This window comes from Pteropus medius, unplaced genomic scaffold (assembly GCF_902729225.1).
Source record: "Pteropus medius unplaced genomic scaffold, Ma_sr-lr_union100, whole genome shotgun sequence".
Classification (NCBI taxonomy): domain Eukaryota; kingdom Metazoa; phylum Chordata; class Mammalia; order Chiroptera; family Pteropodidae; genus Pteropus; species Pteropus medius.
The window spans coordinates 19,614,343-19,631,203 of record NW_024342471.1 but is presented as its reverse complement, the minus strand read 5'-3'; the positions used below and the strand labels follow the sequence as shown (position 1 = coordinate 19,631,203).

General features: G+C 52.0%; 1 protein-coding gene and 1 pseudogene across 18 annotated transcripts in view; one reads left to right on the top strand and one right to left on the bottom strand.

Annotated features, from left to right (window-relative positions):
* BCAS4 (breast carcinoma amplified sequence 4) overlaps positions 1 to 16,861 on the bottom strand; it is a 52,771-nt gene that overhangs the window by 30,777 nt on the left and 5,133 nt on the right. For 8 of the 18 annotated variants that reach the window (XM_039864614.1, XM_039864618.1, XM_039864616.1 and 5 more), the window contains exons 2-3: positions 10,566 to 10,685; positions 7,731 to 7,802 (exon numbers count right to left, since the gene is read on the bottom strand). In XM_039864614.1, the coding sequence (XP_039720548.1) occupies positions 7,731 to 7,802; positions 10,566 to 10,685 (192 nt within the window). Of the gene's footprint in view, positions 1 to 1,411; positions 1,581 to 7,730; positions 7,803 to 10,565; positions 10,686 to 16,861 lie in introns of all 18 variants that reach the window. The other 10 variants (XR_005653170.1, XR_005653169.1, XM_039864617.1 and 7 more) reach the window with 4 other exon arrangements.
* Positions 15,169 to 15,287, top strand: LOC120604277 (uncharacterized; annotated as a pseudogene).

Here is a 16,861-nt window from a genome sequence, read left to right as displayed (position 1 = left end):
TCTCGCTGGCAGTCTCCCTCTCTTGCTGGCTCATCACCCGCCCCCCACCCCCCAACTTTCCCTCTCAGTCACTAGCTTTGGTGAAGCAAGTTGCTATATGGCCGGGAACTGGGGTGGCCTCCAGCCAATAGCCAGTGAGGAACTGAGTCCCTCAGTGCAATGACCCACGAGAAAGTGAATCCCACCCAGAACTAATGACGTTCCCTGGATGCGATCCAGCCCTGACTTGAGCCCTGAGATGACCATGGCCTTGGCCAATGCCTCAACAGCAGCCTGAGAGAGACCCGGGACCACAGGGCCCAGCCAGGCTGCCCCTAGAGTCCTGACCCACAGACACTATTAAATAAGAAAGGTAACTGAGTTTGGGATGATTGGTTATGCAGCGACAGGTAACTAACACAGGTGACAACTCAGCACAAAATTTTCATTTTAAACATGTTTTTGAAAACTACCTGTGTTTCCTCCTCTTTCTGCCGAAGTACAGGACACGTCTTGTGGTTCTCATGGGATTCCGCTCCCACCACCCTTCAGGACGCCACCTGCTCGCTCGCCCTGGGTTTCTTGGAAGCCACCCCATGGTCCTGCATGTCTGAAACCATACTCCTCTCCAGGTTCCCCTCCTCTGGTCATGGCACTGCCATCTCTCCGGGCGCCTGACCCCCAGCCCACTGTCCTGAAGTACATTCCTTCCCCCTGCCCTGACCCCATGAGGTCGAAGCTCGGCCCCAGGACGGGGGCATCTGGCTCAGGCTGCCGGGCCTCAGTCTCTGCCCTGACCTCCCTGGGCCTCAGTGTCCTCATCTGTAAAATGGGGATCATACCAGTGCTTCTCTCGAAATAATGCTCTGGGGACTGAACGAGATCATCTGTGGCTGGACGTGGCTCACGGATGTACCTGATCTGACTCACCAAGTGTTTCAGTTTTTAAATTTGACTGAATTTCCAACTTTGAAATTTGAATGGGGTTCCTAGGAGAAACGGCCGATTCCAGGGCTGAGGTAGGGGAGACAGAAGAGCCCGGAGCACCCTGTAGTGCCAGCTGGTAAGGAAATGTTAAAAAAAAATAATAAAGGATGGGCCAAAGCTAGAACAATCTGAACAGCAAAATAAATAGCGTAATATTGGATTATAACCCAAAGTATAAAATAAATACACGCAAGTCTCATAAGAAGGAATGATTGAATAGGCTACAGGGTGGTCGGGGGGCCGGGGACTCGTTATGTCACTGTGCAGAAGCCTGACCAGGGCTGACACCCCAGTGATGTCCCATGGGTGTCACATGCCTCTCGATAAGCTGTGATGAGAAGGCACCTCGCCCCCATGGCCTTCTCTCCAGACGGCCAGAGCCCCCCGTGTGAGCGCACACGCAATGACCATCAGGCAGACCAAGAGCGAAGGGCCCTCTACAAACCACCTGACAAATACTCCTTCCAACTGCCGAAAGCAGGGAAAGTGTCGCCGGCTGCAGGACACACGGCCCTGGATGCAGGATGGGATCGTAGACGGTGTCGCCGGACGAAGACGCCCGCGGGAAGCTGGTGGGGTTCGGTGAGCAGCAACGTGCCGTGTTGGTTTCTTAGCTTTGACGAAAGTCTGGGGTGACGTGAGACATTCACAAAAGGGAAACTGTGGGGCGGGGGACACGGGAACTCTCTGTGCCACCTCTGCGACTTCTCCGTAAATCTAAAACTATTTCACAATAAAACACATGAAGTATGGCTTAAAAATACCGAACTGATTAAGTCTGGATTTACAGCTTCTCTTAAGAGTCAGCAGCTTTGGCAGCGCTAGGCCTGTGGCTCTCCAGCTACCACAGGCTGAGCTGTGCGTGGCTCAGGCCCCTGGTCTGGGTTTCCACAGTCACCACCCGTCCCTAATGCCTCGCCCGCCCCCTTCGCTTGTGTCCATATCCTGCCTGACTCCCGCAGGCACCTGCATTTGCTACCGCGATGGGGAAAAGTCCTCAAGAACGCCTTTGTTTCCCCAAGGCCACGTCTCTCGACGAGGGCAAATTCAGGAGAAATCACCATGATGCAATGAAGGACAGAGAACTCATGGCCAGGTCAGAACACAGAGGATCAAATGCTATTTTCCTTTCTGCTAATTTCTAAAGAAACAAGGTGGGGTGGGGGCAGTGAGCGCTGGGTGGGCCTGGTCTCCGCAGCCTACGGGAGAGAAGGGAATGCTGCAGAGAGCAGATTCCCCGAGCACTGCCCACAGCACCGCCCCGCCTTCCATCCGAAGGGACAGGAAGAAGAGAGGTGGTCTGAGGGCCAAGTGAGGAAGCCTGTTTCTAAAGGCGCAGGCAGCAGAGAACTACCCAGACCAGCCCAGAAGGCGGGCTGCAGGTGTGGGGGAAAGTAGAGGGTGATCTTTGGGGGTCTGAGGGACCCCCAAACCTTTCTCTTGGTTTCTCCATGAACTGGAAATCATGTAGGCTGGGTCAAGGGGGCATGACACCAACACCCCAGGAGCGGTCGCCATGTGCTGGGAATGCCATGTGAAGAGGAAATAGTTCACCTTCAACCTTATTTTGTCAGTGATAAAACTGAGAAAAACTCAGAAAAACTAAATGAGCTGGCCCGAGGTCACAAAGCTACAAAGTGAGACACGGGGGATTCCAAACCAGGTTGGTTTGAAGCCACTCCCCTCCCAAACGCCAGAGGTCTGCAGACACGTCCTATCAGACACATGCAGAGCCAGCCCGCATCGTCTCTAAAAAAACCAAAATCGACAACACAACAGCATCACCAAGATAGGGGCCAAGATCTAAAACTGAGGAAATTTTCTTTGAAGACCCAGATTTCTGGCTTCTTGTGAAAAAATCAGAAGACCTGGGCACCTTGAGCCCATGTTCCATGTGGCAACGATCAGCTAGAGCTGGGAGATGGCTGCCCCCTTTGGTTAACCACAGTCCCCACCACTCCCGAGAGCCTCCCCGACATGGCGTCCGTGGGACTTTTCTTCTTCAATGGGAGTCGAAGGAAAGCAACACGTTTCCCTCCTCACACCCAACCTGCTACACATCATCCCATCACAAGCATCTGAGAACACGCGCTTTGTATGTTACCAAGAAGAGCAAAGAGATGTCCGTAAGGGATCAATGCTTTTTGAGCCTCTGCCGGGACGAACCACCCAGCCAGGATTATTGGTCTGGAGGCCTGGCAGACCCTTCCTCCGCCTGTTCTCCCCTCTCCCCAAGCTGGCCTCTGGAGCCCAGAAGTCTGGGCAGTGGATGTGGGGGTTATCGCAGAGCAAAGACGGCTGTGGAAGATGATTCAGGGCCTCCAGGAAGGAAAGCCAAATGCACTTGACCCAAGAACACACACCAATGCCAAATGCAACTGCTGGGCTGAGGCCAACGAGAAATTTTCTCCATTTATGTGAGCAAAGTAAGAGTCTGCTCCCTGGCAGAAGGTGGGCCCCAGGCCATGGGGGTTTCAGAGGGCTGGGACGAGCTGGCCAAACCCCAGAGGGCACTGAGTGGGAAGGCCTTGCAAATCGTTGTCTGTGGATAACCTCGTCCCTGTCTGTGGATAACCTCGTCCGTGTCACTACCCTCGGGCGTTTTGATAGTGAAGGAGATAATCTCGGTAGCCATCTTGTATGGTCATAGTATGGAGCAGATGCGGTACTGAGCAATTGTTTTTAACCTGAGTGTAAATGACATACCGTAAAGTGCTCAAGCCTTAACTGGACAGCTTGGTGAATTCGTACGTGTGTTTACACCTGTGTAACCACCGCCCAGGCCAATGTATGGAACACCCCATCACCCCGCAGACTCCCTCATGCCTCGCCCCAGGCACGGCACCCCCCAAAGCTAAGCGCTCTCCGATGGCCATCACCACAGACCAGTTTTGCCTATTTTCACACTTCATATTAAAGGAATCACACAGAATGTGTTCTTGCATCCGGATTCCTTCACTCAGCGTCCCGTCTGTGACAGTTATCATGATGTGCACGGGAGTCCACTCTTTTCCATTGTCGTGCAGGAATAAACAATGTATTCACCCATTTCTACTGTCGATAAACACATGGGTTGTTTCCGGTTTGGGGCATCACAAACAGAGCTGCTCTGAACACCTGTGCACGAGCCTTTGTGGACACTTGTTTTCATTTCCCTTGGGTAATGGTTTTGGATTGGAATTGCCGGGATGTAGGGTAAGGATACGTTTGACTTTATAAGAAACCACCAAACCGTTCCCAAAGTGCCTGTGCCTTTTTGCATTTCCACCGGCGAGTGAATGAGAGGCCCAGGTGCTCCACGGCCTCGTCTACACTTGCTATATCGTCTGTGCTTTTCATTTTGGCCACATCCCTGCCTCATTTATTCCTCCCAATAACTCTTTGGAGATGGATACCATTGGTAGTAGGTTAAAGATGGACCCGAGTTCTTTACATTCCTTCCGTGAAGAGGGAGGGGCCATGTACTCTCCCCTTGGATCTGGGTAGGCTATGGGACTGCTTTGACTGGCAAAATATGACAGAAGTGACGCTGTGTCGATTTCCATACACAAGCCTCCAGAGACATGGCATCCTCTTCTTCTGTCTATTGGAATGCTTGCTCTGGGGGCCGAATCGCCATGCTATGAGGCGGCCGAGCTAGCCATATGGAGAGGCTGCAGGAGGAGAGGCACGCCAACCAGTCCCCGGCCAGCCCTCCCAGCCAAGACATCTGGCAAGTGAGAGAAGGAGCCGTCTTAGACATCCCCAGCCCAACGGGTACCACAGGGCTCAGACGAGCCACCTCCTCTGTGCCCTGCTCTGGCCCACATCATAAATGGGTTATTTTACACAACCAAGTTCTGGAGGAGTTCAATGCAATCGATAATCAGAACCATTATCTCCATTTCTACAGAGGAGAAAATAAAGGCACAGAGAAGCGCCATGCCGTGCCCAAGGCCCCACAGTAGGAAGGGTCAGAGCTTGAAGTGGCAGCAGCTGGTGTTATATCGAAGGTCAAGCCAGGTTACGGGCACAGGGTATCGAACCCCAGTTACAGAGAGTGATCGAGGACAAGCCAGCAGGGGAGCTAACGCATTAGACGGAAGCTGGACTCTCGTTTCTAATAGCCTGGTTTTATCAGAAACGAAGTGGCTTCTCTCAGGACTGTGCACCAGAGAGCCTGGCTTCTCTTGGACCTGCAACTTGATCAGTAACTGCAACTGGCCTGTGGCCAAGACAGGGACCCGAGGGCAGTGGTCCATGGTGTGATATCACCTGTCCCCAAGAGGTCTCCAATTCATCCCAAGATTGGATTAAAAAAGAAAAGGAGACCCCTAGCTAGGGCTGATAGCTGGACACCTCTCTGTGCCAAGGAGCCCGCAACACCTGGACTCGGATACAGCAGGTAAGCTAAGCATCAGCTGTTGGGGTGTCAGCATTGAGCATCGATGCAGGGGCTGCAAATCCCAAACGCCTCCAGGGCCACAAGAGCAGCGTGCTAGGTGCATTCTACCAATGTAGACACGCTCGTTTGCACATAAACACACTGAAACGGTCTTCACTGCCATGGGAAGTGCGTTCTCTTCCATTTCTTGAAACGGGGCCCTCTTGGTCTGGTCTTATTTGCTTGCTTTCAGTAGGGCCCAAAGTACAGAGAAACACACTCTACCATGAAACACGCAAGCACATGATGGATGTGGCTGGCTGTAGGGTCAGGGAGGCCCCCACAGGAAGCAGTTGGGACAGCGGCAGGCAGGAGAGCACACGTGCTGTCCACAGAGGATGGCCATCATGCAGCTCTGACTGATACTGGCCAGGTGGGAACAAGCACCCAAGGGCAGGTGGACGCACGTCTTTGTTTTTCTAAGACAAGCCAGAAACCCAGATTTTTGTGTGTGATGTTGTACAAATGTCCGCAGCTAATTTCTTTTTTCCCCCCGGATGGGGCCTATGGCTCACCTGTGTTTGACCTCAGTTAAAATCTTTGCATAACTGCATCTCCAGGCTTTGAGCTCAGAGAGGGCCTTCTCGTTGCTGCACAGTCCTGGGCCGCCTGGCGATACACACACACACCGACTTCGCAACACGGGAAGGCCTGGCGGTTCTCAAGGTAAGGGTGGCCTGGGCCCCCACTGCCCATCCGAGCTGACGCCCTTCCTCAGCTCTCCTCCTGGGTGGCTGGCGGCTCTTCGAGGATGGGCTGGGATTTGTCAACAAAAATGCCCTCGGATCACCCGTCCGCACCATCCTCCAAATCCGCCCTCTGCCTGTGGGTCCTCACGGTCCACACTGTGTCCAGTACACTATACCCTCAGGCCAGTCCCTCTGCCTGAATGCCCACCCTCCCCAGCAGTTGAATTCTTTCTATTCCTGCTTCAACCCCCAAATTAATCACCACCTGTTCTGCAAAGCCTTCCCAATTTCCCAGGCAGAATTTAACGCCTCTGCTTTTTTTTTTCTTTTTTAAAGCAAACTAAGTCTTAGGATTATGTGCCCGGTTCCTTCAAGACTCTCCTTCCTTTTTCAAGACCTCGGCAGCCTCTCTTTGCACCTGAACGCACCATCCTGACAGGGGAAACCACAGGACCCAATCAGAGGAGGGGCCCAATGTTTGGAGAAAAGACTATGTGGGTCATCAAAGTCTGTCCTGTTACCCAGCGCCCCTCTGGACCCCCGTCTGAACTAAAACATCGGCTCTCGAGAGAAAAATACACAGAGGTCCTCGTGGGAACACTTCTAAATTATTCACTGCTATGTCCCCGAGGCTGACACAAGGTGGGTCTGTTGAATGAACGGGGAGGACGTGGTCCCCGTCCCATTGGGTTGCTTCGAGGAGAAAGGAGATGATATGGGAAACAGGCTTTGTGTGGCGCCTGGCACAAAGCAGATGTTCAGTAAGCATCTGGGGCTGTCACTGTTACTCCCGTGGGCTCTCACAAATGCCCCGGACCCTGCTCTTCGGGTACACAAATCTATACCACTGGGCCCGGCCGGACTTCCCCGACTCCACGACGTGGAGCTCTACCCTTTGACCTTCCAGACAGAAGCCTCCAACCCTGATTGCTGGGAAGTTCCCTTTAATAAGCTTGGGAACTTCCAGAAAATTCTACCATTGCTCCTTGGGGCCTCACACCTGGCTGGCAGCAATCCTGGGGACATGAGCATCTAGAGGAGATTTTGGAGTGAAGATCTTGTCTTCGGGGCCTAAAGCACCATCTTCCATGTACATCCCCACCCAGCCAAGGGGCTTTGATCCCCCTCCAAAAAACCCCAAACAAACAAACATGTAAACAAACAGGGTAAGGGGCAAAAGCAGAGAGAGAAAAAGGGCTCAGTAAGGAACCCAATGCCCAACGCCAATGTCCAATGGGCTGTGGCCTGAGCAAAGCCTCGCAGGCCTGAAGCCATCTCCTGGCTGTCTCCACATTTGCCTGGCTAACTGCGCAGAGCTAGCGAAAGTTAAATATAGTCCTAGCATCCCCGCCGACCGGCTCCCCGCATCGGTGCCCGAGAGTGCCACCTGGTGGCCCACGCCTGGCTCCTCTGTGGAATGAAAACCATCTCGAGGGGGAAGGACGCTAATCAAGATGGCCACCTCAGGAAGCCCTGGTGTGGAGAGGGTGAGCGAGGGTGTGGGGGAGCATGGCTTTGCTCGCACGCTGGCCGCTTCCCCACTCCTTCTGGATGCTAAATCACCACCACCAACATGGCTTCCCCAGGAAACTCCAGGAAGGGCCTGGAGGCTGGCCTGGGTGTAAATCCACAGCTCCCAGGCAGACACTCACCATGTCAGTCAAGCTGCAAAACTCTTCTAGCCGGAGGAGCAGCCCCTCAATGGTCTCCTCCACCTCCTTCGCCTGGAAAGAGACAATATCCTGGAGATTAGCAAGTGGTTTCCAGGGAGACGGACGCCCTTCATTTTTTTTTTTTAAAAACGCCCTTCATTTTAAAAAAGCAAACTAAATCTTAGGATTATCTGCCCAGCTCCTTCTAGACCTCCTTTCCCTTTTCAAAACCTCTCGTGGCCTCATTTGAAAGCGATAAGCTGGCAGCGATCTTGATGCCTGTGGACAGGGGACTGGTCAAAGCCACCGTGGACCATCCGCACTATGCAGCTTTCAAGAGATGAGATAAATAAACACCAGTGGGAACTATCAAAGCTGCCTTTATCATTCCCATTGTTCCGATGAGGAAACTGAGGCTCAGACAGGTGAGGTGATTCGTTCAAGGTCATACGGCCAGCCAGTGGTGGGGCCAGGATTCTCATGGAGGTTTGAGTCCACAGCCTCAAAGCCTGCTCCTGAGAAACACTGTGGAGAGGAAACACATGTTGTGGACTATACACCGAGCCTTGTGACAACAACGAAAAATGGCACAGTCAACAGGCGAAGGCCTGCCATGATGTGTACCGACCTGCTAACAGTCAGGAGACACACTTACATTAAAATATTATTCGTCGTTTTCATTCAAATTTCACCGGGCGTCCTGCAGTTTCTCTGGAAAACCCCTGTTCGTCGTGCTTACTTGGCTCTGGGGAGCAGGGATCAGGGAATGGGGTCTGACCAGGGATACTTGAAGGTTTTATGTTATCTGAAGGGTCCAAAACTCCAAAGTTACCAGGGCCAGGCAGTATCATGCAGGAAGAAGGCCACTGGGGCTTGCGGTGACCTGGGAGGGCTCGTCCAGTTCCAGAGCAGCCAGCCACCAGCAGCTACCGCGAAACAGGACCGGGGTGCCAGGTCCTTCCATTTTTCAAGAGAAGCTAGAAATTTTAATCATATGGGAAATGTCCCAATTTTTAAATAGTGGCACCAATTCAAAAACAAATTTTTTTTAACACTCGACGGGCCAAGCAAAACATGAACACGAAAATGTCTGCCAGTTTACAACCCCTGCTTCAATCATTTGTGTAAAAATTAGTTTGAATCTTTTGTCCCTTGAAGCATGTACAATTTTCATGGCTCATAAAATACCTGTATTTCTTTTCTTTTCTCTTTTTTAATTATAAGGCGTCTAGGAAGAAACTTCACCTAGACCATGAATCATTTTCTCTGGCTTACCAAGCCAAATCGTTCTGCTCCAGGGAGGTGACACCAGACATTTCTGGGCAGGCCTGGTACCTGCCCCCCACACCTAAAAGCTCCCCTCACCACCCACTTGTCCCCAGAGAAATGTTTATACAGTCCCAGAGCCTGCTGCTTGCAGCCCAAGCCGTCACTACCATGACAAAATAAATGACTACACACACAAAAAAACATCTTTCTGCTGGAGTATAAATAGTACCCAGTTGCAATTTTAAACTCTGGAACCTTCAACTCACAGCTGGGACTATTTCCGTGCCTGAACGGGGGAGGTTTGCCAGGGGAAGGCGACCTCAGGGGAGGGAGAACTGAGAAACACACAGGAAGCTCTCCCCACCCCCATGAAAGGTGAAACAGTGGTGAAAATCACAATGCAGTAGGGGAGAAGGAAGGAGCAGAGAGGCCACTGAGGTGAGAGAGGGTGGGTTGTCCCTTCTGATGCAGAAGAAAGCAAGAAAGATGGGAGAGGGGCAAAGATGGGCGCTGGAGACTCCCTCCCGAGAACAGGTGTAGACAAAGCAGACCCCAGCCCTGCTGGACAGGCTGCCTCCTCCCCAAAGCTCTCTGCTCGTAGGAAGCACATCTCAACCTATCCTGGCACGTGCAGAAGGGAAGTTGGTCAGTCGTGGGTTCAAATCCTGTCTTCTCTTTTGCCAGCCATATGACCTTAACTCAAAAGCTTAACGCCTGCATCCTGGTTGCTTCCCCTATGACAGGAAGTGTCATTAGGCAGGGTTGTTAGGAGGTTAATCAGACATAATCAATGAAGCCAAATCATTTAACAGACTGCTAACACACGGCAGATGCATAATAAGTGGTTGCTTTCTGAATCTCTCACTGGATCATAAAAGCAATGGCTAATTACTATATGTGGATTATCTTGTTTAATCCTCAGAACTCTATACAGTAGGTACTGTAATCCCCTCCCCCCCCCTTTATGGATTGAGGAGCAAAGGACCAGAAAGCTTAAGTCACTTGCTCAAGGTCACAGAACTCACAAACACTGAAGCCATACTTGACCCTGAGCACTCTGACTCCAGAGCTGAAGTTTGTAACCACCAAGATGCTCTTTAAAGAAAAGGAAATTGTGTCCCCTTTATTGCTGCCTGTCAGTTACGGTCTCCCCTCAAACCCCATCCCAACCTCCTCGTCCCCAGGACAGTGCCCCAAAGCAGGAGAGAGCAAAGACAGTGTTTGCTGACCATCTGGTCAGCTAAGAAAGGAACGAGTCTCAAGATATTCCCAGCCACAGGAAGGAGCTCAGGGTTAGCCACCCCGCCATGCCCACAAATCATTCCTGGGACGATTTTCTCTCCAGATAATCCCTTAAATGGCCTCAGAAACCAGAGTCCTGTGGGCTGCAGCCCACACACCTTTTTAACCAGCCCATAGTCACAATGAATCAAAAGCAAAATGAATACCCTCGCTGTTCTTTGTAACTCCCCGGGCACAAACTGTCCCACCCCAAGAGGAAGAAAGCAAATGGCTCACTTTCAGTGACATTCGGGGCATGACTGGTGGATGTTTCTTAAAACTCACATGAACCGTGGTTCTCACTTTCTTCTTCCGCGTCCTCCCTTCTCCCAAAGTGCCGATCCGAGCGTCCCCGCTGGGCACGGCGAAAAAACAAAAAGGGGCCGGCCCCTGCCCACCAAGTGGCTGGCACGAGAAAACACACAGAGACCCTTCGTCCACGGTCTTCTCCGACTCGACAAACGCTCACGCCACTGCCCGGTCGCTCAGGCCAGTGAGCGGAGCGCATCTTTGACTCCTCTTTCTCGCCCCCGCCCCATCCAATCTGTACACAAACCCTCTCGGTTTCGCCTTCAAAACGGATCCCATATCCGACCACTTCTCTCCGACTCCCTGGCCGCCACCCCGACACGAGGTACTGTCCTCTCTTGCTAGGGCCAGTGTAGTGGCCTACCCACTGGTCCCCCACGGCCTCCTTTGCTCCCATTCAATCCACTCTCTGAAAGATCCTGTTCAAAGGAAACCAAAGCCCTCCTCGGCTCAAAATCTTCCACTACAGCTCTGTGCAGCCATTAGGATGTCTACGAGCACGCACAAAAAATGGAAAGTGACAAGTGTTGGCAAGGACATGGAGCAACTGGAACCCTCGAGCGGTGCTGGTGGGGATGCGAAATTGTGCAGTCGCCGTGGAAACCAGCTTGGCAGTTCTTCAAAAGGTTAAACGCAGAGTTACCCTCTGACCCGGCGATCTGTCCAAAAGAGTGGAAAGCATATGTTCTTACAGAAACTTGTACACTATTCGCAGTAGCCAAAAAGTTCAAACGAGTCGACGTCCTTCAACCGATAAGTGCACAAACAAAATGTGGTCCACCCATACAATGAAACATTTATTTGGCAATAAAAAGGAGCGACACCCCGATGATACCTTTTGCGACGTGGATGAAACTTGAAAACGTCCCGAGTGGAAGAAGCCAGACACAAAAGCCACGTTTACACGATTCCTTTGCCGTGAACGTCCAGAAGGGGCAAATCCACAGAGACAGGAAGTAGACTGGGGGTGGTCACCCCTCACGGGATGGGAGGAGCAGGGAACAGGGAGTGACTGCTAATGGTTATGGGGTTTTCTTCTTTGGGTGATGGAAATGTTCTAGAACTAGGTCATGGTGATGTCTGCATGACATAGTGAATATAGTAAAAACCACTAAAATACATACTTTAAAATAATCAGTTTCATGTTATTTGAATTATATCTTCATTTTTAGAAAATCCTCTCGTTTTCCACCTCATTTAGTAAAGCCCTGCACCATCTGGACCCTCCGCCTCCTCTCCAAGCTCATCACCACTGTTCACTCCCCACCAACCATGTCCTCACCCCAGGGCCTTTGCACCTGCTGTTCCCGTTACTGGTAAAGCTTATCCGATGCTTCCTTAGCTCAAATGTCTCTGCGGTGAGGACTCCCCTGACCTTGCAGAGCCCCTACCACTCCCTGCCCTGCCCCAGTTTATTTCTCTCTATAGTTTTACCCCCATCTGACGTACTATACTTGTTTCCTGTCATCTTCCTCCACCAGAATGAAAGCTCCTGGGAGGCAGCAGCGGTTTTAGTGTCTTTTACTCACCTACGTATTCCCAAGGCCTAGAACAATGTGCGACACATAGTAGGTGCTTGTGTTTCCAGCTCCCTCCTATCCTGCAGACCTTCGTGTTGATGTCTTTGGCACTTTCGCCCACAAAGAAGCGGGACCCATTCCTCTCGCCCCTGAATCTGGCCAGGCCTTGACTTCCTTGGACCAGCAGAATATGGTAGAAGCAATGCTCTGCGACTTCTGGGTCTGGGCCAGAAGAGACTTTGCAGAACCCGACTCGCCCTCTTGGATGACAGCGGCCATGTGACGCAGTCCAGGGGATTCTGCTGGGGAGGCCACGTGGAGGGAGACTGAGATGCCCCAGCCACCGGCACCAACTGCCCAGCACAAGAGTGAGGCCGCACCTCCAGCTGAGCGCGGCCCCATGAGTGCACCCAGCCCACAGGGGAGCAACTTGTCCCGCCAGCCTGCAAAATCACGCACCATAAAACGCACCATAAAACGGCGCTTCCAGCCACTGAGGTTTGGGGAAGTCTGTGACCTGGCAATTGGTAACCAGCACAATGCCCAGTGAATATTCATCGCAGGAAGGAGAGGAAGGAGGGAGAGAAGAAGGAACGAAAAATGAGCTGCTGCATGAGAACCGCAACCAAGATGGCCGTGAGGCCCTCCCCACATCTCCGTCCAGCTCTGTGCCTCAGTTTCCCCATTGAACACTGGGGCAAAACAATCCTCAGACTCTGTCTCGAGATGAAAGCTGAGAGTCAACTGAGCAATTTCTCTCTCAGTTACTCTCGGCAAGATGCTATACCCATAAGAGAGATGAGTGTGACTGAGACTTGACTGGGGTCTCCAAACTCAAAGGGACACAGAAACCAGGCAGAAAACAAACGTGGGAAAGTGGACCACACTTAAGAACATGTTTTCTGCACACCGCCTATTTTCAGTTTCCCGCTTTTGATAAGAGACCTTTTACTTTTCTCTAAGAAACACAGCAGCACCAACAAGATAATAGTAGCTGACACTTGGCCCCAGGACGAGGGGACAGCAGGGAGAGGCAGGGACTGTGGCAAACAGGAGCCCCCTTGCCCCATCTGAAAGGGGGCGGCTGTGACTTGGCTCTAGTGGACTGTTCCAGGTGTGAATGTACCAAATCTGTTTTGTTCGAGAAAAATCGTGATCCAGATATTTACGCAAACTCTCCCAATTCAAAAATGTTCAAAACTAACCTAAAAAATTAAAAACAAACAAACCTGTCTGCAGGCTGGAACGGGGCCTTGAACCTCTGGCCTATCAGTGCCCTTAAAACACAAACATATATGAAATGTCCCAAACGGGCAAATCTATAGAGACAGAAAGTAAATTAACGTGGGGTTTGGAGGAGTGAGCGTTAAGGGAAAGAGGGTTTCTTTTTAGGGTAATGAAAATGTTCTAGGATGGATTGGGGTTGATGGTTGCACAACTCTGTGAACATACAAAAAGCCATTAAATGGTACACTTTAAAGGGGTGAATTGTATGGCATGTAAATTATATTACAATAGTGCTATACACACACACACGAGCACGCACACACACACACACGGGGACACCAAAAACCTGTGCCTTGGGTTGCACCATTTTTAGAGAGCCTGGATATTTGGATTTTTATGTGAAATTTTCACTTTTTAGAAGTCAGCAACTACTTAGCATTTTTTAAATCACATCATCGTGCCAGCCAGAGGACACCCATGTGCTGCCAGGTGGAGTTCCAGGGCGGGCTTCTGGCCTGTGCCTGCCCCTGGCTTCCTCCGGCCAGGCTGGGCCATGAGCACATGATGGGGTGAAAATGAACTGGTCCCAACGACCGAGGGACCCGTCCACACACAGGGCACCTAATTAGGAACAACCCCTCTTCTCCGAGGGCGCCCGTGGTGGCCCCTTCAGATGACAGCAAAAGTAAAGGTCTTTTTAATGTCTGATGTCGGTGTTTACCCTTCTACCAGACTGACGGGAGGCAGAAAAAGGATGAAAAGCTGAAACAATGGTGGAAAGACCCTGGGAGCTGGAGCGAGCCACGAATGAGGGGGTTCTCCAAAGGGCCTTGGGTCGGAATTGCAAACTGGGAAGGACCTGGCACGCTAGATAATTCACATTCCAAAAGGGGGACACGGAACTCCTTCCTCCCAGGTCCCCGAAGCAGGGCAAACAAGAGTTCCCATCCTGGCCCCAGAGAGAGCCCTGACCTTGAGGTTTGAGAGTCTGGAAAGGGCTACTCTACTCTACACTCCCCCTGACTCTGACCTCTTAAGACAGTTAACTTGGCAGCAGCGACCAAAAGTTAAAATGCACACATCCTTGGACCCAGTAATTCATTCCCTCACTGGGTATTCATCCTGCAGACATATTTGCACGAAGGCAAAATGATGTAGTACAGACACTCGCTGCATCAGACTTTGCGACGGCAAAAGGCCACGTAACCTAAATGTCCAACAATAGAGGAATGATTACCTAAATTATAATTCGGACAGGCAATGAAATTCCGTTTAACAGCTGAACTAATCGGACAGCTCTCCCTGCACTCACACGGAAAGATCTCGAAGACATAGCAGGGCGGATGGAAAAGCACCATGCGGAAGGGGAGGCGGCAGTGGGGACGGCAAGTTCCTGTCATTCCTGCCCCTGAAGGGGACACAGACCTGAACAGCGGTGGCCTCTGCAGAGAGCAGCAGGGGGCTGAGGACCCAGGTTATAAGGGGCTCACTCACCGCGCTCTGGCCCCTGAGGCCTTGGAATTTTGAGGGACGCACATGCATGTTTTATTTCTTACAACAAAAACTTATTTAAAAAGCAAAAGCAACTCCAATCTACTTTGAAAAGCACCTATATAGGCCAAACTTCTGCCACACTTGCACCAAGGAACAAGTTCTGATCCCAAGGCAGCCCGAGACAGCCTGAGTGGCTCATGTGGACTGTGTGTTCAGCAGCTGTGTTTCGTGAGCGGAGAGCCCGGACTCTGTGGCTGGTCTCTGGTACACGGGTCAGAAATAACACCGTCTTCCAGGCCTAGGGGAGGCCGTGCTGGTGAGTGAAAATTCGTGATCTTGTCTACGGCCATGCCACCCTGAACAAGCCCGATCCTGTCTGATCTCAGAAGCTAAGCAGGGTCGGGCCTGGTTAGTACTTGGCTGGGAGACCACATAGGAAAACCAGGTGCTGTAGGCATAAAAACATTAAAAAAATAAAAAATAAGGGATTGTAAGCTGACAAGATCCTTGCAATCTGTGAGGTCAACTAAGGGTTGCCTCGCCTAAAAATAAAAAAAGAGAATTCATGATCTTAAGCACCAGGGAAGGGCTGATATCACCTGCTACCAAACACTGAGTACAGCTGTGAGCCTGGGAGCCTGGCGGGGGGAGGGGGTCACCCCCACCTTCTCACCTGCTCCGACTGAGAACACGGAAGACAAAAATGCCCCCCATGCGCTCTTACCTCCCAGCCCCTAGTACCTGCTCAATAAACATCTGTAGCACGAATACGTGAATAATCGTAGCTAATGTTTCCAGCTGCTCACTGTGGGCCAGCCCCGGGCCGAGCACGTCCGTGAATTAGCTCATCCCACCCGCAACCACTGAATGAAATGAGACAAGTCACGGAGGGGCACTGAGCGCGGGCCGAGGTCTGAACCCCAGCTGTGTGGCTCCAGAGGCCACCTCCTCCCAGCACACAGTCCTGCCTGACCAGGGCCAGGAGGGTAGGGGGGCTCCACACATCTGTAAAGGATGTTTCTTAAACTGGTCTGCAGAGTCACCCAGTCCCAGGCGCTGTGGACACAGCAGTAGGCAGGACAGATGGTGGCGGAGGTGGTCCCCACCCTCTTGGGGCTGCCACTGGAAGCAGGGCATTCACAGAAGGGGGGCAGGTCCCACTTCCACTGACAGGCAGGTCAGGCCGGGGTGACCCCCACCAGGTGGGCCATCACGATCACTGGGAGGGTGATTACAAGCCCAGATCCCCAGGTCTGGGCCTCTGTCTCGGGTGCCCCCACATCCAGTTCTCTACAGGCAGCCACAGTGATTTTCTAGAGGACCCATGAGACCAGGTCACTCCAGGCTTAAAACCCTGCTGGAGAGCTGTTAGAACACCAGCACCCACGCGGCCCCACACCAGTGAAATCAGAATATCGGGGTGGGAGCCAGGAATCAGGATTTTTTTTTAAGATCCCCAGATGACCCCAATGTTGGCTACACCCCACCCCACCCATCCCACCCCACCTCACTTCTAGAGATTGATGTAACTTAAGCTTCTACATACAGATGCATGACATAGGTGCTTTTCAGCTTTTTAAGTGTTTTACTTACACCGCATGCACCTCTGTGAGTCTCGCCTTGCTCCCTTGGTGCCAGGCTCTGGGGCTGGCAGAGAATGATGGCTTCAGAGCCCACTAGGGCTGGGGCCGCAGCCAGCCACAGTGCAGAAGCACCACTATGCCGACGGGCACCAGGGTGGTTTCTGATTCATGGGAACCTGTCTGTTTTAAAGCTTCTCGGTTGGTACTGAGGGTCAGCCAGACTGAGAACCTTTAGCCGAGGCTCTGGGCTGATCCTCCCCTCCCGGCACGGCCAACCCGTCATGAGGCTCTTCAGAGCTGGGATGGCCCCTTCCAAGGCAGGTAGGAAGGAGAGAAGCCCTCCTCGCCAAGCACCTGCCTTGGCCTGGGTTCCGATTCAGAAGGCGTGGCCCGCTGGGTCCACGAACACCTAGCCGGCCACATCGGCGGTCTCTCTGCTGCCCCTCTG